The following is a 27,264-nucleotide window of genomic DNA, read 5'->3' as shown; positions in this document are numbered from 1 at the left end:
ATGTATAAATTTGGAGCTTATTCGTATCATTGGTGTGAGTTATCTCAAACCTAGTTTCTACCTAACGTTTTCTCTAATTTTCTTAGCAGATTTTGCTGATATAGTGAGTCCTCATTGTGTTGGGATTATTATGTATGTTATTGAGGTCTAAGAAGCATATTTGTGTTTTCAAGTTAATGTTTGCTTCTAATAAACATACTTGGGGTTAGAGTAATTTGCCATTTGATAGTTGGTCTTATTTTCAGATAGCAATTATCACTGTTTAATTAAGCTTTGACTCTGGTAGTTTGACAGAGGTTTCATCAAACATTAGTGATGGAGGTAGGGGTTGAAAATGATTATTTTATTGAGATCTAGTCATTGATCTCATGGTGTACTCTTCCAGCAGGTTGTTTACTATGCCTTGAAAGCACTGCCTCCTTTTCTCTAAGGGCCTATTCAGCTGCTACTTCTTCCATGAAGCCTTCGCTGTGTTTCCAGCTGCAAATGATCTCTCTTTCCTCAAGTTTTCTTATAGCATTGTTTCTGTATCTTGTCATGTCATACTTAATTGTGTACTGTGGCTGCCTTACAACCAATAATTCTTTTAAGATGGGGGACTGTCTTTTTCATCTTGGTATCCTCGGTGCCTAGCATGTTGCTTGGAATACTACAACTATTTAATCTATGTATGTTGAATTAATATTTTTAGGGAATCACAAAACCTTTAAGAATTTTAGAATTTTTGTTTTGTGACTAAATATAATTGAAGAACTCCAGCAAAAAGGACGAATTCACTTGAAAGTTAAATATTTTTCTTAGTAGAATTATGGAAAAAATTCTTTTGAACCAATTTTTCTTAACGGATTGTTCAGCTAAAAGTTTTGGAAGGTCTCCATCAAGAAAACAGAGTTATTCATCCAAAAATGAAAACTGTGGGGAAGAAAGTTTTGAAGACTTGCTTTTAAAATATAAGCAAATCCAGTTGGAACTTGAATGTATTAATAAGGATGAAAAACTGGCGTTTAGTAATAAAGAAGAAACTACTCAAGATGATGCTAAAATATTGAATTCTGAGGACCAAATAATTACAGAGAATGTCAGTATTATAAAGGACCCAGTAAAAGAAGTACCTCCTGAGGAGAAAAAACAGGTTAAAACTTTCCAGGCATTTGAACTGAAACCTCTCAGGCAGAAATTGACTTTACCAGGAGATAAAAACAGATTGAAAAAAGTTAAAGATGGAACAAAACAGCTTTGCCTAAAATCAGAACCTACAGAATCCAGTCAAGGTAACAGAATTGAATATTTCCATTGCATGATATTGCTCTGATGTAATTTTTTGTTGTTTTATTTAAAAAAAAAATAACAGTTTTATTAATCTCACATTGCTTTGCAAGTGGTGGGTTACATGTTTATTGTTAGAGGACTAGCCTAGCTAATTCCTTGGGGTTCATTAAGTTTCAGGATGACAATTTTTCAGTCTTAGCCCTCAAAAACTCCACTAAAGTGTAAAAGGTATTACAGTCTATGTTGGTGAGATTGAAATTACTCATCCTCAAACTATTAGTGTCATATTTTATAAAAAATTTTTGTAGGGCAAGTTTATTGTCTAATTTGTTTCATTTATAGATTTTTGTATTAATATTCAAAAATGTGACTTATGGAATGCTAGGAAATGGAAATTTTTTCAGTTTTGTTCCTCTAAACTTAAAAAAAAATGAATACTTTGCTGTTTTGTGATTAACTGATTCCTTAGCTTCTAAGAGACTTAAGACTTGTCTTGTGCTTATATTTAACAGATTTATACATTTATACAGATAGAGATTCTGTTGCAATACAGTTTTGTGATGATTGAAGAATTAAGTTTTTGTGTGTGTGTGTGGTATTTAACTTCTGAAAAAATTTTATTAACTTTTTATTTTATTTTCAAAATACATGCAAAGATAGTTTTTATCATTCACCCTTGCAAAAACCAAAATTTTCTCCCTCTTTTCTTTCTATCCTCCTCTCCTAGACATCAAGTAATCCAATATAGGCTAAACATGTGTAATTCCTTTAAACATATTTCCAAATTTATCATGCTGTACAAAGAAGATTAGATCAAAAAGAGAAAAATATGACAGAAAAAACAAGCAAACAACAAAAAAGGTGAAAATACTTTGTTGTGATCCACATTCAGTCTCCAAAGTCCTCTTTGTGGATGCACATGGCTCTCACCACCACAAATCTATTGGAATTGGCTTGAATCACTTCATTGTTGAAAAAGAGCCAAGTCCATCAGAGTTGATCATCATATAATCTTGTTATTGCTGCGTACAATGTTCACTTCATGTACTCTCACTTAGCATCAGTTCATGTCAGTTTTTCTAGGACTTTCTGAAATCATCCTACTGATTATTTCTTATAGAATAATAATATTCCATTACATTCATATACCATAACCTAACTTTAGTTTTAGAAACAATTCAAAGAGGGAAATTCTAAATTCTTTGATTAAAAAGGAGACAAAAGACATTAAAAAAGAGATAAACTACCAGTAATTATTCATATGATCCCATCTTTACAAATGTTATCAGAATAAAACTTGGATTCATTAATGACATCCCTAATGAAAGTTTGATGAGGAAATAGAATTTTTGCAAACTTCACTATAACAAGCCTTATCTTAGTCATAGTTTAGTGAAGGGGTAGAGAATACAAATTCCTATGGTGTTTGTTATCGACTATAAGAAGAACATTTTGATTTGGTGGAGCAAAAAGTTGCCTTAAAATTTCTTCTAACAAGCTTTCATGCATAAGATTCCTTGAAGATATAATAATGTGGTAGTTTTTTTTTTTTTTTTTTTTTTTTTTTTGCATTATTATATGAGACATAAAATGATACAAAAAATGTTCACCAAAGGCATTTGATCCTGTCATGGAGGGTGTTCAGTTTATTGTACAAATTGAAGAATTCCTCATAGATGATGAGTTTCTTCTGGTGTTTGTGAATTAAATAGTACTTATTGTGTCAATGTGTGCTCATTGCTTTAATACTGCAGAATATTCTAAATGGAATTCATAATTACTTGTTTGGTCCAGCTAACTGCACTGGAATAATCCAAAAGTTTATTGCCCAAATTGATGATAGTAAAATGGACAAATTTGTAGAGATTAGTATTAGGACATTTATTCTGGACAGCCTTGCTGAGGGATAATGAGTAAACAAGAGTGGGCTGGATTTCTTTTAGGAGTTAAGTTTTCTGGGAAAAAAAAAAAAAGTTTTTTTTTTTTTTTTTTAAAGCATTTAACAATCTTCTTGAGACATGAAACCCTCTGAAGAATCAAAGTTGAGAGGTATCCTATGTAGGCTTTGGAGGGGCTCATGGTGGGTAGGAATAGGCAACATGTAAACAACTAAGAATTAAAACAGAAGTAGCAGGATAAAGAATTTAATCAAAGCAAGAATTGAGGGATAACTGACAGCTATCCTGCATTGTCTATTAAAATATCCTGCATTCTCAAGAGATCTAGAGAAAGGCTCTTTGCCTAGGCTCCCATGGAGAATGTATGGAGGCATGTGGAAGAAGGTCACAGATGAAGTATAGTTTTCATTCTTGGACAATACATACAGTTTACAGTGCATAAGATCACATTCATTTAAATATCCATAGTGCAACTGTATGAGGAAGGTAATATGTTGTTCCCACTTCAGATGAAAAAGCTTCTTTTTAAAAGAAGATTAAAAGTTTTGTTGATGCCTTTAGAAAACAGTTCTGCCATTCCCAACCTTGACCTTTCTCTCCCTTCCCCCCTTAAAAAAAATCAGCATAGTGACCATAACTGATGCTTTGCCCTGTCTTGCACATATAGTCTACTAATTCAATGCTGATAGGTGCGATACTTCAACAGTCCTGGAGATTCAAGATTGGTAATAGCACTGGGTTCTGTGTCTTACAGGGCTATTTTTCTTTAGGGCATTATAATTGTGATAATCTCCTAATTTTTCTTATTTTACTTTTGTAAGTCTTCAGTTCCTTTGAATTACCTCTGTCATTTCTTATAGTACCACAGTATTCCATTTCATGCATATATTACAATTTTGTTTAAACTCTTAATCATTGTGTACAGATTTTACCTCCAGTTTTAAATTTTATCCAATACTCAACTTAAATCCAAGTCTGTCTCCCAGTCTTGCTAGATACATTTATCTAAATCCCACAGTCTGCTAGTTAGGATTGTGTAGAATATTTATACTCATGTTGAAGCAATGGCCAGCAGTTTACATTTAGTTCTTGAAATCTTGATTGCACATTCAAATTCACTTTCATTTATAAAACTTAAAAGCAGTTAGTGAAGATCTGAAGTTTTTCTATGTCTTAGGTTTTTCCTCTTTTGCATTTAAAATCTAATTTTTTGATTATTAATCCATGGTCTAATTGAAATTAGTTTGGATTTGTTCCTAATGAGCACTGCCTATATTAGTGGTCGGCTCATGTTTGGAACAGAAATATTTTACCATTTGCTTCTAAACTGTACCAGTTTACCAGAAATCTGAGCCCAATCTTGGAAAATCTAAATATGTGTGCCAATGAATATAGATTGTAATATTTTGTAATTATCTACTTATGCTGTATATCTGCTCTGTGGATTAACAGGATTTTCTAAGATTTCAACTTAGTACATAAAGTCTGTGAGTGAATTAAAATTCATGTTTTCCAGGTCTTACTTGTGTCTTCTCCTATTTTTAGAATCTGTTGCAATGAAGCCAAGTTCCTGCCAGACAATCTTAAGGTGTTTTGAGTACTTACTTAAATATTGTAGTAGTTTTATGGCACTTAAACAGCTGATCAGTATATATTGCAGGGAGCTTTTTTTTTCTTTTAACCTTTCATAGTAATAGCACTGCCTTAAATGATGCAAGAGGCATAAGAAAACATATTTGATCCTTGGTTTTTACTGTTGGCATTAACTTTTAATAATCCCATAGCCTTAATATTGGCACAGATAGCATTGTTATTCTGTAATTTTGTTATTGTATGACTGAGCATTCAGAATTTGCTATCTTATTTTAAAGGATTAGAAGACAAAGAACAAAGTTTAACGAGAAAGATTAGCACTTCAGATCTCCTTTCTGAAAAGGTAAGGAATGATTTATGATATGAGCGTTATTTATTAAGGTGCTTTTGAATCTTCTAAAAGAGGGATTTGGAGGATTTCAAGAGAGTTAGAAGGGATCTGTGAGACTAGCTAACCAGTCCAAGTAACTAAACAGGAATCCTCTTTGTTGTCCCCAACAAATTGTTAAGTTCAACAACTTGATTTTAATTGGTCAGAAGTACAGATCACATGCAGTTCATTATCTCAAGGTTGTACACCATATAGATGTGTGATAGGAATGCTTTGGGAGAGATACAATTTTATTTTCCTTTCCATTCTTCTCATCTATTTTATTTATTAATTAGCTTACATTGAAATGGACTTGGTTTGAAGATAGCTATTTTTTAAAATATATCTTTTAAATATAAGATTTCTGCCTGAGATTCTTTAGTTAAAGAGAATAAGTAGTTCTAGGAAAAAGATAAATGAGTTCTGGAAAAACCTTATTATTCAAAAATTTTTTGGTGCTTTATTATTAATAATGGTGATTGATGCATTGTGTTATAGATCATGTCCTTATGGAAATAACTCTTAAAAACTGAAACTTCTGTGATTTCCATTGAGGTCTGTTAGTAATCTATATAAATGTATTTTATGGAGCCTTATTTAGGTGTAAAATTTTGAACAGTTAGACCATTCTGGGCCTGTATCTCTTTTATTTGTAAAATAAGGGGTTGGTCTAAATAAGTCAAAAAATTCTCTAGATCCAGAATGACCTGAGGGGAGAAAAGAGCATATTAATAATTGCCTCTGAAATTTTCTTTCTGCCTCATTCTTGCTTAGTTGTAGAGTAGGCCCAACAAGAAATATTTGAAGGAATTGTGGCCTTTCATAAATATACACATTGATTAAGCTCTATTAATTTTGAAGTGTAATGTTTTGCTACTAGAACAAAACTAAATAGAGTAGCTCTGTCTAGTCTATCAGAGACCAAGCACTTTACTATTCCATGCTGCTTGTGATGTGATATGGAACCTAAGTATTTTGTTAGAATAGGTGATTTTGTGAAAGTTAGAAGTGATTTTCTCACGTTTCTGCTTTCTTCAGAGTTGCCAGTTGGGGTACATATTCATCATATGTGGGACTGATAAGAATATATACCCCAACTGGCAACTTTGAAGAAAGCAGGAAGGTGAGAAGATGAGAAAAAATAGAGATAGCATTGATACCTGCCTACACTTGAAGACTGATAATATTTGTGGTAGCATAGTAGCTGAAGAGTTTGAACTAACATTTTTTTTTTTTTTACCTTGTATCTTTTCTTTATTTTAACCTCTTTTATCGATACTTTTATCGATATCTGAATACTTTCTAGTCTTTTTTACCCCTTACTCCTCTCCATGTGATATTGGTCTTGCTGTCCTTAACAGGCATTTCTGATCACTGATTGTGAGCATTTTCACTGGCTTTGCTATGTCCAAAATTCTCTCCCTCCTTACTTCATCTCTTGTCTCCCCTGACTTTCTTCCAGTGTCTCTTAAAGAATTACCTTTTGCAAGTGTTCTTTGTTCATTTATGTTAATACTAGTGCCTTCTTCTGAAGACATTACATCTCTAATTTATCCTGTTTATATCTTATGTATACTTGGTTGATATTTCTCACATTAGCCTATGAGTTACAGGGACTAAGGGCTTTCTTTTTTAAAAAAAACATATTTTAGTCCTCCTAACATTTATTGGTTACTTGGCACATAAAGTAGTTACCTAATAAATGTTGTCTTGGCTTCTTTCATTTAATACTATAACAGCTAAGTTTTGACCCATCTGAGAATACAGAGTAAAATTTTGTTCTAATTTATTTTTTTCAGTATTTCTTTGTCTTATATTCACACTTAGATTAGGTTTTTTAAACTGTTTTCTCCCTTAATTTTTTTGTTTGCGTTCATTTTTAAAATCTTGAATGAAGGTGAAGTGTGTGTGTGTGTGTGTACATAAATAATGTAAATTAAATTTCCAAGTTTTTCTATTACATACATGTTTTTATTTAATGTATATCATATGTACAAAATATCCTAAAACAGATTTTTGGCATTTGTAATTAATCTTGCTTTAAAATAGACCAATACATTGGATGATAGAAAAATTTCATTAATTTGAAAGAGTTAATTTTTTTTGGGGGGAAGGGACAGAGACTAGATATTATGGACAGGAGACAGTGGCAGTAATGTTTTGATATGTTAAAATAAATTTTATAACTACTTCTCTTGTTTTTAAAGAAACTTGGAGAAGATGAAGAGGAACTTTCTGAGTTGCAGCTTCGCTTGCTGGCTCTTCAGTCAGCCAGTAAAAAGTGGCAACAGAAGGAACAGCAGGTGATGAAAGAAAGCAAAGAGAAGTTGACAAAGACAAAAGCAATTCAGCAAAAAATTAAAACCAGCACAAAAACCCACTCAGCCAAAAAAGTTAGCGCTACAGGTGATTTTATTTTTACACAAATATCTTTTCATTGAATTCCTTTATGATTAAGTTTGTTAGATGTCTGTTTACAGAATATTTGATATTCTCACTTGGTCTTAAGGAATTTGTTCAATGGTTATATCTTCTGAAAAGTTGAGAATTTAAAAAGGCACTGTTGGTAAAGTTGGTGGCTTATTACTGTTTTTTTTGAAACTTTATAGAGAGACCTATCTTTCAATCAGAAATATTTTTAAAATAATTTTGTCCATTAAAGCTAAACAGGCCTTGAGAAAACAGCAAACAAAAGCATGGAAGAAACTACAACAGCAAAAAGAACAAGAAAGACAGAAAGAGGAAGACCAGAGGAAACAGGCTGAAGAAGAGGAGAGAAGAAAAAGAGAAGAAGAAATTCGGAAAATCCGAGATCTCTCAAATCAAGAAGAGCAGTACAATCGGTTCATGAAGCTAGTAGGGGGAAAGAGGAGGTCAAGAAGCAAAGTAAGGCATAAACAATCTTGACAAAGAGGGGTTTCAGGCTTTCTCAAGAACAGAAGACCACTATTAATCTTTTAATGTGCCTGCTGCTAGTATCCTGCATTTGCAGGTAGAGGCCGGCAAGATTAACAATACATTGCATTTGCTAGACTGAAGGGAAATGGAGAAATGTAAAGGCATGGCTGAAGTAGGCTTTACTTTTTTCATTTCAGCCAGATATCATTCTTGGAAGACATGAATGTGTTTCTCTTGCAGAAAATTTTGGATTTTCAGTTGTAATCTTTTAGTTTTATGTCTTCATGTTTGCATATACCCACTCAAATTTAATGAAAGCAAGTAAAAAATGTGTTTTACTAAATTGTGGCTAATGTCTTTAGGGAAATAAGTTTCCTATAAAATGTTAACAATGCCATTCATTACTAAAAATTCAGATTTAAAACCAAAAGGTTTTTTTTTTTTTTTAACATAAATGCATATATGTGTGTGACACACAAAATTCAAATTTTACTAATATATTTTATTCCTATGGAATTAGAATTGGTGAAATTATATTAGCATAAACTTTTTCAAAATTTATCAGTGAGAGAAGAAATACACTGTTCAGTTTTTAGTTTCTGGTTGTAATTGAGGTCTGATCTCATCATGCATCAGTCATCTCACTGTAAAGAAACATGTAAATCATTTGGAGTTTTTTGAGAATTGGAGAGTTTTGCTAATTGTAGTCCTGGCTCTAGAATGAGTTGGTGTGACTTCAGATCCTGTCTGACATTTATTATGTTTGTGACCTTGGACAAGTCACTTAATCTCCTGTCTCTATTTTCTCATCTGTAAAATAATTCAGTTATTATAAGCTTTAATTTGCTGTTCTGACACAGTGTAGATTTTACTGATTATGCTTTTCAAAATGTCATCTACAATGTCCTTGTTACTAAAATGGATTCTTTTTAAATTAGGGAAGAAATGTTATGTTCAATGTAGTACTTTTCCTACTAATTGCTTCCCTTTAAATATTTGTAGTTATTTCATTATTAATAGACAGATAAGTATGACAATAGAAAGCAAAGATATTTTAAATGTTGTAAATTGAACAAAGCTTTCTCCTTTGTGTTTAGTCTTCAGATACAGACCTGAGAAGATCCTTAGACAAGCAGTCTATTGATAGTGCTGGAGGCATTTATCAATATGACAATTATGAAGAAGTTGCAATGGACACAGACAGTGAAACTAACTCTCCAGGTAGATACTTTAAAAATTAGCTTTTTTGCACCATTGAAGTATAAAACAAATTTTTAAATTTAGCCAAAATTTTGGAAAGAAATGCAACATTGCTCAAAATTAGTCTTCTTTGGGTCAGTATTAGGACTTTTTCAGCACATTCTAGAGACATCTTTTACTTTAAAGCCACAGTAAGTCTTTTACTTAAGTTTGCTGTTCATGCCAAAAGTAAGAAGCTTCTCACAAAGAAATCAAAGGATTGTGCCAGATAGTTGAACTGCTATTTAGAGGCGTCCCTTAGGAGAGACAGAGTAAAAAGTCCATTTTAGTTTTAATTCTCATTTTAATTTAGATCTGTTTTACAAAATCCTATATAGCAATTATTGTACATTTAGAATGCTACTTTAATTTATCAGGAAAAGGCAGTGTTCTCTCTAAATCCAAACCCAATAGAACAACATTTATGATGTTGTTTCAAAGTATTTCCTGTCTATATTTTTGGATCCCTGTTAGATTTTTATATATCCTGAAGATGAATGTGGAAATTGCAACTCAGCCTTATATTAAATTGTATGATTTTCCAGAATCACATAATGTTGAAGGTGGTAGATTTGGAGTTTAAAATTCTGTTCTAGGTCTCCTCCCATTAGGCCAAACTTACTTCTTGTCACCTATTTAATTCCTTGGAGTCTGTCAGTGTAGTAACGAAAGAATAGTAGTGTTTGTATTGTTTGATAGAATATTGTTCTTCTGTTATATTTTTCTGGTAAGCTCAAAAGGGGGGGGGGGAGGGTAACAAAATAAAACTATTTTGGTACTACAGTCATTGCTTACTCTTCCTTTAATGTGGAGTTATGTAGAGAGCTGAATTGTTCATTCAGCATACATTTATTTTGAGAGCCTACAATGCTAAGGATATGTATGTAAACAACACAAATCTTGTCCCTAACAATCTTAGTCTTAGTCAAATGGGAGGGTGATGGTTAGAAATAACTAGTGAAAAGAATAAATTTTAGATTGCTGTCAGAACCTGGGCTTAACCAACACACTTTATGATGATTTTATCCAAATTTCTTTGCCTCTCTGGCTCTTACTTTCCTCTTCTATAAAATAGAATATCCAAACATTTAAAAAGTGACAGAATGTATGCTGAGCTTGTTAGATATAGATATAAGGAAAAAAGAATTGTGTTTCCAAGAATGAGAACATGCTTTATAACCTTAAGCTAGTGCACTATACCCTAAAATGATAAGACATGAATGTTAAACTTATGGCCAAAGCTACACAAATGAACCCTAGGAGTTTGTTCTTCCCCTATTACCTCACCAGATAAGTAAAGAAATGAAGTTTAAATTAAGCTTCTATTTGGAAAGCTTTTTCTCTTGTAAGAAAATTTTCAAATTTGAATTTGGAGCTTAGTTGTGCGTTGGTGGATGTAGGACAAAAATAAAAGGAGGAAGAACATTAGTTTCTTAAGTCAAATATATAGAGGAGGAAAATATGTGGAATAGGACAAAGAATCAAATTTATTAATTCTGTCCTTTTTCATTGATGACAAGATGTGCTAAGTAGCATAATCAGTATATTTCCAGAACTTAGGCATCAGGAAGAAATGAGCCAATAGGATTTCACCTCTTCAGATTTCTTCCGGCTTTAACAGTGTTTGGTACAAAAACAGGTGAGGGAAATGCCATGACTGGGTCAAGTGCTGTGCTATGAGAAATTCTAAGAGAGGAGCTACCACTTTCATCTTGAGAAAGCAGAGGGAAGAAGGATTTCAGAGAAGTGAGATTCTTGGTTGATACAGAAGGACTTTTAACATATTTGGCAGGGCAGAAAGGAAAAAAGGGAGGCCATCTTGGTGTCCCGCATCATACTGTCCCTGTCAGTTCTCTGCTGTTTGGGGAAAAATTGTAAGATTGTGAAAGATGGAATTCTTGGATATCTTTTTTTAAAATTATTATTATGGCTTTTTATTTACAAAACATATGCATGGGTAATTTTTTTCAACATTGACCCTTGCAAAACCTGTTCCAACTTTGCCCCTCCTCCCCCCACTGTCTCCCCTAGATGGCAAGTAGGCCAATACATGTTAAATATGTTAAAGTATATGTTAAATCCAATATATGTATAAATATTTATACATTTATCTTGCTGCACAAGAAAAATCGGATCTAGAAAGAAAGAAAAAAACCTGAGAAGGAAAACAATAACAGAAAGAGTAGAAATGCTATGTTGTGGTTTACACTCATTTTTCACAGTTCTCTCTCTGGGTGTAGCTGATTCTTCATTACTCAACAATTGGAACTGGTTTGAATTATCTCATTGTTGAAGAGAGAAGGGAATGTTTTTTTGATAAGAACTTGAATGCATGGTTTATTTTGGTCTCTGGGAGATACCTAAAAATTATTTTCTGTTTAGCATGTTTTTGTAATAGCAATGTTAACAATAACTGAATATGTTTCATTATAGCTACTTCTCCAGTACAGCCTCTTTTCTTCCCTGAGTGTTCATTGGGATATTTTCCTCCATTACCACCTATTTCTTTACCTCCGCCACCTCAGGTTTCAGTAAGTCAGCTTTTGGTACGTTTTATTTCATTCTTTTTTTTTCTTATCATTTCTCTCAAATATTTTTATTTATATAAAAATGTTATTTTATATTGAAGTAATAATGGAATTATTGAAGACAGGCAATGTTTGAATAAATATTTTATATTGTTGAGTGTGACTGCAGACAAATTTATCCATATGCCTTTCTGTCACTTTTTAAACCTATTCTGATTTCTTTATAGATGAGTAATCAAAGGCAAAAAAAAAACCCATTGCAAATGACTGACAATTATGGGAAATGATATCTCCAAATCACTAATAAGTGAACTGCAAATTAAAACCCTGAGATTTCACCTCATACCTAGCAAACTGATAAAGACAAAAGATGGAAATAATCATGATAAAATGATTAAAAAAAAAAAGTCTGTTGAAACCAAAACATTATTTGTGTCCACTGGCATATATGCATAGGATAGATTCCATTCTTATGGTCCTCGGATTTCTTCCAATGGGGGAAAAAAAAAGTAAAGTTGATTTTTGCCTTTTTTTTCTTTTGGGTCAAATTTGGTCATTCTCATTATACAACATGATTTCATCGTAGTCATTGTGGTTTGTCTTCATTCTGTATCATCTACCCAGGCTTCTGAATTTATATTCATAGTTTCTTCTGACATACTATTATAGTGTTTTATAGTATTATTTTATTTTATAGTATTATAGCAGTTTGTTTGTATCCATTTTTGCCCACTTGATGGGCATCTACTTTGTTTCCAGTTCTTCTACACAGTAGCACAGTTTGCTAGGTGTGAGGTGAAATCTCAGGTTTTAATTTGCAGTTCACTTATTAGTGATTGGAGATATCATAACCATAGGTTACTAGTATGTTTGTTTTTTTCCATTTATATGCCTTAATTTCAGACTTTTATAGAAATGATTGATGAACATATTTTTACCCAATTGCCAGTTTCCCATATTATAGCTTCCTTTATTTTTTTCCTAATTTTTATCTGATTTTTACAATGACATCAGAATTATGAGCAGTCTTGTTTTTAAGGAACAAGTTTTGTCTTCCAAAATTGGTCATGTTTTGGACTGTGTGACATGAGAAAAATCTTATTTGTTTAATTCTATCTTACTATGTGTAAAAATTATAATTACATAATGTTGTGAGAAAAGGGACAATATAATGAATAGCAAGCCAGAGGGAAGGAGGAACAAGTACTCCAATGTCACCCACCCTTCTGTACAAACATTATATTGTCTTTTCAAAGATTGATCTTTCATAAGTCCTCTTAGTTTAGGACCAGATCTTTGAACTTGCTTCCTCTTTTGTGCTGCAGAAGATTGATTTAGATGATAATTGGTTTAATTGGAAAAATATTTATTAGCCATTTAATGTGCTAAGTGAAGGGATACAAAGGTACAAATGAAATAGCCTCTGCTCTCAAAGAGATAATGTTCTTTTGGGAGCATAATATGTATATAGATAAATAAATGAAAGATAATGACCAGTAGAAATTACTAATGGGGAGAAAGGGATCAGGAAAAGCTTCATGGAAAAGTCAACTATAGCTTCTATGTTCTTCTAAACAAATTAAAGTTCTCTTTATAATTGTTAAAATTAAATATATTTAGCGTTTATACAAATCCTAGTAAATGCCATTAAACAGATAACAATTTGTAATGAAGGAAGCAAGATCCCCCAGGAGAATTACTGCAATGAATGTTGTCCTTCCTTTCCTGTACATATTTCCCACCACCCTCTTTTCCTAACCTCTGCAGGGTGAGTCAGGCTTTTTGTGGAGCTCATATATTGTAGCTGGAAGAGAATCTCTGTTCACTCTAATTTATCTCTTTTGTTAGACATAAGCTTTGGTGGATAGTAATATCTTAAATCTGTATTGGGTTTAGAGATAAGGGAGTATAATCGGCATTACTAGCCTCCTTTCCTTGAGTCAGTGTCTTTCTCCATAGTTTCAGCAAGTAAGAGAACAGTTCAGGGATAGTTCCTTGACTAGGAGAAGATTGTAGAACCTTTAACCTTTTGAGTAAACTAGATAGATACATGAAAGTTCAAGGATATTGTGCTAGAAGATTTTAATCCAAATTAAAGGGGTGGATGAGAGAAGTTTTAAAATTTATTACATCTAGAGTACAATAATCTATAAAGTTCTTTCTCCATTAAAACTTTTCTTATGTTTGCTATTTATTAATCCTTCTTTCTTTTTTTCAATATCTTTAGGCTATGCCACCTTTGAACCAGCCTTATGTTGAGAGTATTTGTGTTTCTCTAGAGCTTCCTCCTCCTCTTCCCCCTCTTCCACCCCTTCCTCCAGAAGACCCTGAGCAGCCTCCTAAACCGCCTTTTGCAGATGAAGAGGAGGAAGAAGAAATGCTGCTTCGAGAGGAGTTACTAAAATCTTTAGCTAATAAAAGAGCCTTTAAATCTGAGGTAATTTGGGGGTATAGACCTCTAGAAGGCATTATTGCACTAAGTTAGAAACTGTTCTTGTATAGGTCTTACTTGTTTTACTTGTTTTCATTGAAATTGGAATGAACCTAGTACTGATAGCAACCTAAGATATGTTTAAATATTATAAATGGTTTTTTCCATTTAAAAATAACAACTTACATATTTTATTTCCTTATTTAGGAAACATCTAGTAATAGTGGCCCACCTTCTCCTCCAGTTTCCAACAATTCTCAGCCTGTGCCAAGAAGCAATCTTTCAATAGTCAGTATTAACACTGTATCTCAGCCTAGAATACAGAATCCCAAGTTTCACAGAGGACCTCGTCTTCCACGTACAGTGATATCGGTAAGAAGTAACTTAACCTTTTAAAAAGTAAAGCAATCTATCAAAATGTGTGTTGTATAGATTTTTTTCTGGACCACCAAAATGGTAAGTTTTTGCTATTTCATGAAGTTAGCTAACTTCTTGAGGTTAAGATTAGTAGTAATGTGCTGGTTAGGCACATTGTTTTCAAAGTATTTTCCTGAATAATAAATAAAAGGTTGGTAGAATTTTGTTTGTACCTTTTTGTACAAAACTACTTTACAAATTTGTAATGAATTGTAGACCACCAGACTTATGCTTGAGTTTTCAGATTGGGAGAAATAAATTGATTAATGGTATTTCATAATTATTCCCTTCTAAGTTACAGTGTAATTTAGATGATTCAGATACTTTTAAGTTGGTTTGTTTGATTCCTAGCAAAATTGGTTGTTTTAGTTTTTATGAATCATTGTGGTTTTTCTATGTGAAACAAATGGATCTAGTTATTTTAGAAGAGGTTTCATAGAAGAAAAATAAAAGCTGATGTTTATGTAGAATTTTAAAACTTTTGAAAGCACTTTAGATGTTATCTAGTTTTACATTCTTCACTGTAGTATTAGTTAGTACTTGAGGTATTATTCCCATTTTGATAATCTTAGGGTAAGGCTTAAGGAAGGAGAAGTAGCTTGATAGTATCAGAGCACAATCCAAGGTTTTCTTTGCTCTCAAGTTTAGCCTTGCAGCCGTATTAGGAGGCCTCCTAAATAAAGACAATTTTTTAAAGATAATCTTGGCCTCTGGGTATAAAGGGAGATAATGGGAAGCAGAATGCAGTAAGGTCATGTGGCTTAGCATTAGGAGATAACTGATTTGGAATCTTGGTAGTTTCCTCATTTATAAAATCAGAATATCTATTATTTCAGATAATAGTTTTGATTAATTACATGTAAAATTTTGAAACTTAGGGAATAACGGATATTTTTGAAAGGATTGTGCTGTTTTAAAAGAAAAATTTTTTTTTTGATGATAAGTTAGGTTTTTAGGGAATGTAGTCAGGAAAGGTTGATGTAGGTTAAAATGAAAGCTTAACTTGGGCCTGAAGGGCAAAGTAAGATGAATAGGTAGAAGTTTTAGAGCGCTAGATTTATCTGTTATTCCAAAATAGGATGGGATTGCCTTGTGAATTGCTGAGTTCTCTGTCACTGAGTCATAAAGTTGAAGCTGGATAACTTGTTAGGAATTTGGTAAAAAAGATTAATTTTTTTTTCCTGTTTTGAATTGTATTACTTACAAAGTAAGGTACTTTGTAACTTCTTATTGAGTATGTGTGTCTTTTAGAGAAGAAACAACTCTTGCCAGTAACAAATGTATTAATTTACAGCTTCCTAAACATAAATCAGTAGTGGTAACACTAAATGACTCTGATGATAGTGAATCTGATGGGGAACCCCCCAATGCAACAAATAGTGTCTTTGGAGGATTGGAATCCATGATTAAAGAAGCAAGACGGACTGCAGAGGTAAGTGGGATGGTGGAAGGAGTAAGAAAAAGCTATGTATTTGTCCCTTTAAAGAACAATATTTTTTTCCTGTGAATTACATGATATAATAAAAATAAGTTACTTGATAATAATAAAAATAAAACAAAATTTTAATGTATTAAAACTTGGTAGAGATTAAATATTTCCATTGTGAAAAACTGTCAAAGGAAATACACAGAGATTGGCTTCTTATTTATAATCGATTATATTTTTCAAAAATAGGCTGCCTCATTGTTTTTCTAAAAAAGTCTTGTTAGTGTTTTATTTACAAAAATTTGCCTACTTAAATGCATTTCATCTGTTTATGTTGTGTTTATTGTTGAAGCATGTTTTACTTGACTTCAAATGGTTTCTTCTAGGCTTCAAAACCAAAAGCACCACCAAAATCAGAAAAAGAAAATGATCCTATGAGAACACCTGAAGCTCTGCCAGAAGACAAAAAAATTGAATATAGGTTATTAAAAGAAGAGATTGCCAGGTCAGTGGCATTGCTATATAGTTAATTTTTTTAAATTTTAAACTATTTTTGAAAAACTGTTTGCTTCATGTTTAAATATGGAAACCTGTGTGGGACATGATTGAGGAAGATGTTATGTGTACCCATCATTCAGGAGGGAGAGCCAGATGAATATGTGTAGGAGTGAAATTTTTTAAAACCACATTAGAAAGTACTATAGAACAAGAAATTAAGTACGAATGAATAACATTTTGAATTCCCCAGTAACTGATATAGCGTCCCATCTACATATGTCTAAGAATGCTTGTTCTAAGACAAGCTTTTTGAATAAGCTACTTTGTTATTCAAATCAGGTTTTATTTTTTTACTGTTTTATATAATTTTATTGTTTAGTGAAACTCTTCACAAATTTAAATTGTTTTAAAGTTTTTATTTACACCATATTTACACCATATTCCCCCACCTTATAGTTTTGATTTGTTAGAATAATTATGCACCCTTTTTATTTTTTACTCTTAGTCGAGAGAAGCAGCGTTTAATAAAATCAGATCAGTTGAAGACGAGTTCATCATCTCCTGCCAATTCAGATGGTGAAATTGATGGGGTTGGGAGAATAGCAATGGTTACTAAGCAGGTGACAGATGCAGAAGCAAAATTAAAGAAACACAAGTAAGTCTTATCTCATCCAGTAATGTAATAATTTTGGGGGGAAGCTAGGGATTGTTTTTGTTGTTAATTGAATTAGTATTCTGTTTCACAAGCAGAACTTAATTTTTTTTTTTTTTAACATGAGCTTGTGATTTCATCAGCATAAGGGACTTCTCATAAGGAAAACCTATCAACACAGATTAATATTTGTTCTTTAGTTTAAGCTCTGAGAAATTAAGTGATTTGCTGATAGTCACATAGAAGCAGTTCTTCCTGATTACAAGATCAGTTCTTTATTAACTTTTACTACATTGTGCCTTTTTTATGGATATTATGTTGAAACCTAAAATAATTGAGAACTTTTATACCAATTTTGGATTTAACCGAAAGAACCATTATAGACATAAGGTTAGTAATGTAATTTAAAAGCAAACATATTAGAAATGATATAATGAGAGTTAACACCTTATAAGAGTATGTGATGTTCCCATTTTGGAAAACTTTTTTGGAATTCCTCTCTTTGGAGTTATGTGTAGTAATTGTCCTGTATTTGCAGATCTTTGCTTTTTTGTTGTTGTTGTTGTTGTTGTTGTTGTTGTTGTTGTTGTTGTTGTTGTTGTTGTTGTTTTAATTTTTGAAAATAGAACTTTTTAAGGGGCAGCTTCCTTAAATAAGATGGATGGATCATTCTGAGTAATAATATCTGGTCAGTAAGGAGTTTTGTGGCAAAAAGGCTATTTTTCGTATAACTATGAAAATGGTCACGGTAATTTCCAAAGAATTAAAATTGTCAATTGAAGTAAATATGACCTAAAAGGTGACTTTTAAAGGGGCACCACTTGTTCAGACAGAAAAATGTGGTTCTGTTGTTGATTGGAACTTCTTTGTAATCACTTCATTTAATTTTGCTTAATTTAACATCAAAATGGAAATAAACTAATTACAAACAGTTCTTGTTTTACATAAATTTTCATTACACAAATTTGACTTTTCATAAAGAATTCTGAAGTCTGCATTCCAGAAAAAATCTGTTAGCTGTACAGCATCTGCTGCTTTCTCTCCAATCAAACAAACCCCAAATTCTAAAAGAAAACTTTCCAAAGAAAGGTAGAACTTATATTGAACCACTAGAGGAGACGAGGTTTAGCTTAAGTTTTTTACCTATGTGTTTAGCTAGCTAGCAAATCTGTCTTCTGTCTGTCTGTATTATGGCACACTTAGCCCTAGCCACCAAGTTTTTCTCCCCTTGTTACTCTTTACATGGCACCTATATGTCCCTGAACTATGTGCCTTGCCTTCCCTACTACAGGAGCTTGATCCCCTTTCTGCCTTCATTTCTTCCTTCCTTCCCCACATCTGCAGATTTGCATTACCTAAAAATTAGTTTGTATAGAAGTCAGTGGAAGTCTACTTTATATAAAGCTAAAACTGTCTATACTCTTATCAAGATAAAAGAATTGGTAATTTCCATTCACTTTGTATTCATACCTTTTGTGACATAGGCACATAGGACTCCATTCCAGGGAGAATGTACAAACCATTTTCTGACCTGTTTCAGTAATTAAATGTCAGAAATATACTTTTGAGTTTAATACTATTAAAATGAGGAAGTTAACTTCAGTTATCAAAGTTAAAAAGATCATGACCTGACCATAAATTGTCCAATTCTTAAGCATTTCAAGTTATTTATATGTTTATTTTGCTGAGGCAATTGGGGTTAAGTGACTTGCCCAAGGTCTTGTAGCTAGGAAGTGTTAAGTGTCTGAGGCCAGATTTGAGACTGGACTGGTGCTCTATCCACTGCACTACCTAACTGCCCCCATTAAAGTTAATTCTTAAGGAAATTGATTTCTAATTATGCAGGTAATTTCAGAATGATTGACAGAGCATCTGCTCATAAATCCTTCCCTTCCAGATTTGAATTTATTCCTTTTTTAATTGGTGTTAGGTAGAACCTCATAATTGTTTTAATTTGCATTTCTTTTATTAGTCATTTATAACATTTTTTCATTTAGACCTTAACTCAAGATTATTTTTGAAGGCTTTTCAATGAGACTGCTTTTCAATTTCAATGAGACGGCTTTTCAGTTTCAATGAGAATTGCACATATTTAGCATATCTTGATTATTTGCTGACTAGGGGAGGGGATATGGAAGGAAACACAAGATTTTGCAAGGATGAATGTTAAAAACTGTCTTTATGTATATTTTGAAAATAAAAACCTATTAAAAACAGGAAAAATAATTTCAATGTGAAGTATGAGAATATGGGGGAGGAGCTAATATCTAGAAAATTAGCTGGTTTACATAAAATCACTTTGTGCTGTGTAGTCTCTAGGTTATTTTTTTCAGATAATATTGTTCTAATTCTTTGGAGTTTTTTTCCCCCCATTTAGACTTCTCCTGATGAAAGATGAATCTGTGTTAAAGAATCTCTTGCAGCAAGAGGCTAAGAAGAGGGAATCTGTTAGGAATGCTGAAACAAAGATTGTGAAACTTAGAGAACAGCTTCAAGCAACTGAAAAAATCCTTAACGTTAACAGGATTTTTTTGAAAAAACTTCAGGAACAAGTAATACTGCATTTCGGGCTTAAAACACCTATAATTTCATGTTTGCTTTATGCCCTCAATCTCAAATTGTCTTGTTTCTCAGAGTCCAGAAATCTTTCCTGGCTTTATATAAACTGACCTGTGTAAATTCACATAAAATTTACTTGTCTTCATTTTAAAAAGAAAAAGTTCCCACTAAGTATAAGTCACATGTCATTACTTAAATTCAAGTAGATATTTCTTCAAAAGCACATTTCTTTTTAATAGATTTTTAGGAATTTTCTTATGTTTACAGATTCACAGAGTTCAGCAGCGAGTAACAGTTAAGAAAGCATTGGCACTAAAATATGGAGAAGAGCTTGCTCGAGCAAAGGCAGTGGCTAGTAAAGAAATAGGAAAGCGTAAACTGGAGCAAGATTACTTTGGAGTAAGTTGCCAAAACTGTCTTTTGCAAAAAAGGAAATATTATCTTTTCATGGGTGGGAGGTTTGTCATAATTTGCTTCATTTTTATCTGCATCTTCTGGAGGCAATTGGGACTCATAATATCTTAAGAACTAGAGTCAAGAAGGTGTTAGCTTGAATCCTGGCTCAGACCCTTACTTTACTGTGACCTAGGGCCAATCACTCAAATTGTATCTGCTTCAGTTTCCTTATCTGGAAAATAAATAATAACGCCTTCTTACACATATTGGTTTTGAAACTAATGAGTTAATAAAATGGTTTGCATACCTCAAAAGTACTAAATTGATGTAACTACTGTAGTTATTAGTAAGAGAGAATGTAAGTTTATTTTAATGGATTTGTAATTGTCCATGCCTATACCTGTTGGAGGCTTCAGAATTTATTTACAAAAATGGACTTGAATGAAATGGCTGACTAGAGGTAAGTGACAACCATTTTTTAATATTCTTGAGATCACTGAAAATATGAAAGTGAATACTTTCTTTTTCTAGCCAAACAAAATGATAAAACTAGACAGCTCTCCTGCATCAAGTCCGAAAAAGCATTCAGCGGAAATGATTGCTTTGGAAAAAAAACGATTACAGCAATTAGAGTATGAATATGCTCTAAAGATTCAAAAGCTAAAAGAAGCCCGAGCTCTTAAAACAAAAGAACAGTCAAATACAACCCCTATTTTGGAAGAAGAACCTGAATTTTCTTTACCTCAGCCTTCTCTTCATGATCTAACACAAGACAAACTGACTCTAGACAGTGAAGAAAATGATGTCGATGATGAAATTCTGTCTACTTCCAGCAGAGAAAGAAGGAGATCTTTCCGAGAATCCAATTCTTTCACCAAACCTAATCTTAAGCACACAGATACACCTAATAAGGAATGCATAAACAAACCTAGTAAAAACACTGTGGAGAAACCTGAACTCTTTCTTGGTTTAAATATTGATGAATTGAAGAGATTGCATGCTAATGAAGATAGCCTGAAGGAGCTGATTTCAAAAAGTACTTCAATCATTTCAGAAAAAGTTTTGCATGGTCAAGTAGGTTACGGTTTATTTTTGAAAGTCAAATTTTGCTTTCTAAAGTGTTTTTTGTCTTGTAAAACATTTTTGGTTTGTTTCTTAGGAAATTTCTGTGGATGTGGATATTGTTACATCACAAAACAAACAAACAGAAGGGAAACCATTTCCATTTGGACCATACCATAGCCCTCTTCTTGTTTTTAAATCTTATAGGTAAAAAAAAGAGTTCATTGTTGTTCTTCTGCTGTCCTTGATAATGTCAGTTTTCATTGAAAAATTCATTTATAAAAATAGCCTTGTTCTCTATTAGTTAACTCTTTTTCATAGAAAGCAGAGTTAAATTTTAATTGTGTTAGAGAGGATGCAGAAAACAAAATCTTTAAAATTAGAGGAGAAATTGTTAATGAAAGACTTGAGAACTAGTAAACCTATCAAAGCTGGTTCTTTTAAAAAGACTTTAACAAATTGGATAAAGAAGAGGAAGTAAAATTGTTAGACAAATTGAAAAATTTACAAAATGAACAGGGTTAATCACAATAGAGACATTGTGAATGAACCTTTATAATTCTTGGATGTATAATTCAAAACTACTCTGTTGATCTCAGGCTTTGGGGGATAAGCCCCCATACATTTTTGAAGTTCAGAGAGCTGGATCTTAAGGGCTCGGTAACTTGGGACAGTATTAGGGACCCAGAGATGTCTTGAGTACTCTGGTACGCTGATGCCTGAGTTATCACAAGTTTTCATCCCTGGTCTTGCTTCTTCCACTGGCACTATGGGAAGAACCTCCTTTCTTAATATCTGTGAGCTGTAATTGAAGAAATTGTAGTTTTGTTTTTTCCTGTACTGTAGTAGCTGTACTGTAGTAGTTTTCATTGGAAATTCTTGTTCATTTTTGGATTGGAGCAAACTTCAAGGGCTTTATTGAAGTGATGTTGTTTGCTGGTGGTCTGCTTCTTGTTCAGGCAACTTATGGCAGGTAAATTCTGGGTTATATCTAAGATAAGTTCAGCTGACTACTGGTGTTAAGATTTTTCCTTTATTTTAATCCCTTTGAATGTATATGTAGCATACCATTGCTACTCTTTTCCAAAGTACTTCAGCATCCATTTAACAAACCTTTATTGGAAATAAAATACAGAATTAAAAAAAAAATTATAAAGATCAAAATGGGTTGCTTTTTTTTTAACTTAATTTTTTTTTTCTTTGTCAGATTTAGTCCTTTTTTTCGAACCAAGGAAAAACTTTATCTCAGTTCAGTATCATACAGTAATATGATTGAACCGAAACAGTGTTTCTGCCGTTTTGATTTAACAGGCACATGTAATGATGATGATTGTCAGTGGTAAGTGCTGGTCTGTCATCAACATGTTGTTTAATTGCTAATTAATTGGCTTCATGACAGTTGACGTTGTATATAATTATTTCCTTTGTGCCATTTTTTATTATAGGCAACACATGCAAGATTGTACTTTTACCCGGAAACAGCTGTTCCAAGACATTTTATCTTACAATTTATCTTTAATTGGTTGTTCTGAAAAAAGCACAGAAGAAGAAATTACACTCGCAACAGGTTTTTATCAGCCATTCTACCCTTCCCTCATTTCTTCAAGAGAAAATAATAACTGATGTAGTTGAAAAATTTTAAATTTTAACTTTACATTCAGATCTGATTTTTTGCAAATGAATAAAATAGATTTTCTTTATTTAGAAATGTCAGCTTATTTAAAAATAGTAATAGTTAGACTCAAGAATTTGAATCCATAGGAAGAAGCTTACTGTTAATTATATAGGTTCCAGCTTCCGTGTTGTTATTTAAAAAGATGTAGAAGACAAAACTTGGTCCATGTTAATTACAGTTATAGTAAAAATCATTTTTTATATGCTTTATTTGTGGCAGTCGTTAGGCTAGGTTTATTTACTGTTAGGATTTTTTTTTAATTAAGATATTTATGTTTGTAGCTTAATAAAAATTTTTTCTGTAGCTTTCCTCTATGTCTAAAGGAGATTTTTTAAAAAATCAGTGGTTCTTTTATAGAATTTGGATAGTATTTAAGAAAACTACCAATTCCTAAAATTGTATGAAAAGATGGTAAAAATGAATTATTTCCTGTTAGTTTTCTTTTCAAACCCACATATCTAAGAACTGCATTAATTCTTCAAAATAAAATATTGTTTTGTGGTATATGACTTTATATTTTATTTTACATTGCATGTTATTTTAGCTAACCAAGAATTTTAGGTTTTTAAATTATTAGTTATTTAATTCTATTAGATTTTTCATTTAATATACTGTATCTTTGATTTAGAACATTTATTTTATTGCATTTATAGCGTTCATTTTATTTTTCTAGCATTCATTGAGTGGAGAGTACTATGAGATTTGCAAAGAAATTTTTAGATAACATTACGTTTTGCTTTCAGGAAGAATACTAGTTTTAACTAAGTGACATTATACTATTTTTGTTTTCAAATCTTTGCTTTTTTTTTTTAAACCTGTTCTTATAATTTTGATTTTCCCCCCTCATTTATGTTGTTTCCTAATGATTTTTGTCATCTCGTATATTTTTCATTTTAACTTTATTAAATTCCTATGATCTGTACCTTCTTTCCTCTCATTTTTTTGGTGACTCTTTATGCCCAACTCTTTGTGGATATTTAAAGGGGGTGGACAAATGTCCAACTCTTTGTGTATATTTAAAGGGGGTGGATAAATGTACTCCCGGACTTTTCTTTCATAAAACTGTATAATATAAAAAAAAAATGCACCTTTTGTATTCTATTTATGAACGTCGTTCTAATTTCAGAAAAATACATTGAAAAACTCTTTGGTATAAACAAAGATCGAATGTCAATGGACCAGATGGCTGTTCTTCTTGTTAGTAATATCAATGAAAGTAAAGGTCATAGTAAGTACTTTTTCCTTAAGTTGTACTGTGTACTATTTTTTGGTAACCTAAAGGGAAATATAGTTTGTAATGTTTATATAGTAGTTATGTATGTAGTTTTGTAATGTTTTATATATGTAACCACTGACATTTTCATTATAGAGCATATTGTTTTGGTTGTCTCCCAAACAATATAGATAGATTTCAGCTAGTTTATATTCTTTTTTCTTAGCTCCTCCATTTACGACTTATAAGGAAAAAAGGAAATGGAGGCCAAAATTTTGGAGAAAACCTGTTTCAGATAATAGTAGTAACAGTAGCAGTGATGAAGAACAATCCACAGGACCTATAAAATATGGTAAGAAAAAAGATTAAGATATAAAAGTCAATTTTGAAATTGTTTGGAGACCTCTGCATAATAATTTGCTTTATTGGAATAAGTATTGTAAATTTGGGAATAATCTTAAAATTTTTTGATTTATTTGTGTTTATGTCAATTTAAGAAACTTCAAATGAGAAGTACAAATTGATAGTTGTATCATGTTATTTATTTCTGTAACATTTCTCAGAACTCAGATTTATTTTAATTACATTTAAAACATAACTTCATTTAGAGTTTGATATAGTATCGATAGCAAGATTAACTTAGATTGCATCAATAGAAATACTGCTTTGATATAAAAATAATGGTAGTTACATTTATTATATTCTTCCTTGGTCTTCCTAGGATCTAAAGTACTGTGTTTAGTTTTTGATCTTTTTTTTAGAGAGGTAGTTGTCCTGGAATACTTGTAGATGAAGTGGTAAGGTGGTGAGGAACTTGAAATCATGCAGTGATAGGATTGCAATGTTTAGAGGAAAAAACTACAAGGAGGGGGGGAGATAAGTCAATGTCTTCATATATTTTAAAAGGGTGTTGGATTGAGCAAACATTAAACTTGTTCTTTTCCAAGGCCAAGCAGAATAAGTTGAGAATTGGCTTTTTAAAAATGCTTATATGAAAGAACCTCTTAACAATCTGTTTGAAAATGTGATTATATTCTTCATGTACTGACCCCAGAAGTCTTGAGATGAGGATTGATTGGATCACTTGAGTAATTGATTAAAAAACAGATTCATGGCTTCAGGTTGAGGTTGTTGGGTATTATAACCTTCGAGACTTCCTCCATCTTGGAGTCTGTGGTATTTTAAAATGTCATTTTATTATGATGAATACATTGAATAGGATTTGTCACTCACTGTTAACAACTAGGCAGCATTTCAGTAGATTCTGAATCTTGAAAGTACACGATGCTCATTTCTGATTGTTGAATATAGCAGATGAAATGGGGCGGCTGATGGTACAGTTGATAGAGCCCCAGATTCAGCATCATATGTAATGGGGATAAACTGGAACCATTTGAGAAGGGAAGACCTGAGTTTAAATTTGACAATAGACACTTAACCTGCTAGCCATAAAATTAGGATGATGATAATAATAATCCACATCTACTTTCCTGGGTAGTTGTGAGGATGCAGTGACATAATAATTAAATGCTTAAAAATAATAAAGTGCTTAGCACCATGCTTGACATATAAGTAGTATATAAATGTTACATAATGCTATCATTATTGTTATTATACCAAACCTAGTCACTCAATTTCTATTCTGTGTCTAGGGTAATATTTCCACTGAATAATATTTTCCCTTTTAGCTCCCCGACCTGAACGTCATACCAGTGTTCCAGTTTTGGATGCTGTCGTCACTCCTGATGATGTCAGATACTTTACAAATGAGACTGATGACATTTCTAATCTGGAAGCAAGTGTGCTTGAAAATCCTTCTGATGTACAGCTCTGGATCAAACTTGCATACAAGTACTTAAATCAGAATGAGGGGTAGGTCAGTCTTATCTATGTGTAAGCAAATCTATTATACATTTATATTTTTATATGTTTGAGGTTTATTTCATCTGTAGTAATCAGGTTTTCTTTTTTATTGTTAAAAGAAGTCTTTGTTTCTTTGTCAAAGCCACAAACATTTTATTTTTAAATGCAGTAGAAAAAGCTTAAGATTAAATCTTGAACTGTACATGAATTTAGTATGAGTAATAAATTATATTAGAGCATTAACTCCAGATGGTTTAATTCAGCATGGAAGTTGTTGAAAAAGAAAGTTGATGGTATGTGGAGTAATTGCTGGTAAAAATGTCAAATGACAGACTTTCAAATTTAAAAGATAGTAAAACTACAGCTTTCCCACTTGAGATCCCCTCATGTTAACTAAACATTTTAGAAGGGATCAGATTAATGTTTTATTCAGCAAAATTTGTGGGTTTTGTCTTAAGTAGATGTAAATTTTGGTGAATTGACTTAGGGGGATTTTGAGCTAACATTCTTTTGCTTGGTATTTGTGTTAAAGTTAGATCTTAAATTTGTAAATTTTTGTAGTTATAATTGAGTAAGTTATGATGATAGTTGGGCTAAACAAAAGATGATATATTCATTTTAAAGTACTCTGTCACATATCTAGGGCATTTGATCTGTGAATAATAACAGCTTCTGAAAGCTCTCTATTGCCTCTGTTGGGCAAGACCCAAAAAAATGATAAAGAGGAAGAAGAAATGGCCCTCATGTAAAGGTTCTGCATCTTCTGTTCCTCTAGATTAGAAGTAAAAAAAAAAAAGTTTTAAGTACTACCCTAATGTGCTGATTTAATGTGATTGCAATGTCCTGAAAGCTAATTGTGATTTTGTAATTGAATCACAAAACTCTAGTGAGTTGTGTGAAACATTGGAGGGAAGTTTGTGACTCTAGAACTAAATTTGTTGAAAGTATTTATTTTGTAGAATGGGTATACTGATGGAAGTGTCAAAAGAAATTTTAGTTGTACTAACAAAATTTTTCTTATTGGGCTCTGTCATGCTTTAATGTATGCAACTAAAATCTTTTTTTTTTTTTTAATAGCTTTTTATTTTATAAGTACATGCATGGGTAATTTTACAGCATTGACAATTGCCAAACCTTTTGTTCCAGTTTTTCTCTTCCTTCCCCTCACTCCCTCCCCTAGATGGCAGGATGACCAAAACATATTAAATATATTAAAGTATAAATTAAATACAAAATAAGTATACATGTCCAGACTGTTATTTTGCTGTACAAAAAGA

At 32.1% G+C, this 27,264-nt stretch overlaps 1 protein-coding gene across 2 annotated transcripts in view; it reads left to right on the top strand.

The window, feature by feature from the left end:
- ZFC3H1 (zinc finger C3H1-type containing) overlaps positions 1–27,264 on the top strand; it is a 52,293-nt gene that overhangs the window by 8,734 nt on the left and 16,295 nt on the right. The window contains exons 2-21 of one of the 2 annotated variants that reach the window (XM_052000761.1): positions 855–1,271; positions 5,039–5,103; positions 7,338–7,536; positions 7,793–8,016; positions 9,126–9,249; positions 11,701–11,798; positions 14,023–14,232; positions 14,434–14,598; positions 15,938–16,075; positions 16,456–16,574; positions 17,073–17,222; positions 19,597–19,771; positions 20,046–20,177; positions 20,706–21,248; positions 21,334–21,443; positions 22,444–22,575; positions 22,682–22,803; positions 24,038–24,139; positions 24,351–24,476; positions 25,813–25,996. In XM_052000761.1, coding sequence (XP_051856721.1) covers positions 855–1,271; positions 5,039–5,103; positions 7,338–7,536; positions 7,793–8,016; positions 9,126–9,249; positions 11,701–11,798; positions 14,023–14,232; positions 14,434–14,598; positions 15,938–16,075; positions 16,456–16,574; positions 17,073–17,222; positions 19,597–19,771; positions 20,046–20,177; positions 20,706–21,248; positions 21,334–21,443; positions 22,444–22,575; positions 22,682–22,803; positions 24,038–24,139; positions 24,351–24,476; positions 25,813–25,996 — 3,535 coding nt within the window. Of the gene's footprint in view, positions 1–854; positions 1,272–5,038; positions 5,104–7,337; positions 7,537–7,792; positions 8,017–9,125; positions 9,250–11,700; positions 11,814–14,022; positions 14,233–14,433; positions 14,599–15,937; positions 16,076–16,455; positions 16,575–17,072; positions 17,223–19,596; positions 19,772–20,045; positions 20,178–20,705; positions 21,249–21,333; positions 21,444–22,443; positions 22,576–22,681; positions 22,804–24,037; positions 24,140–24,350; positions 24,477–25,812; positions 25,997–27,264 lie in introns of both variants that reach the window. The other variant, XM_052000759.1, reaches the window with a different exon arrangement.

The sequence above is a fragment of the Antechinus flavipes genome, chromosome 5, assembly GCF_016432865.1.
Source record: "Antechinus flavipes isolate AdamAnt ecotype Samford, QLD, Australia chromosome 5, AdamAnt_v2, whole genome shotgun sequence".
NCBI lineage: Eukaryota > Metazoa > Chordata > Mammalia > Dasyuromorphia > Dasyuridae > Antechinus > Antechinus flavipes.
This window is presented reverse-complemented; position numbering and strand designations above follow the sequence as displayed.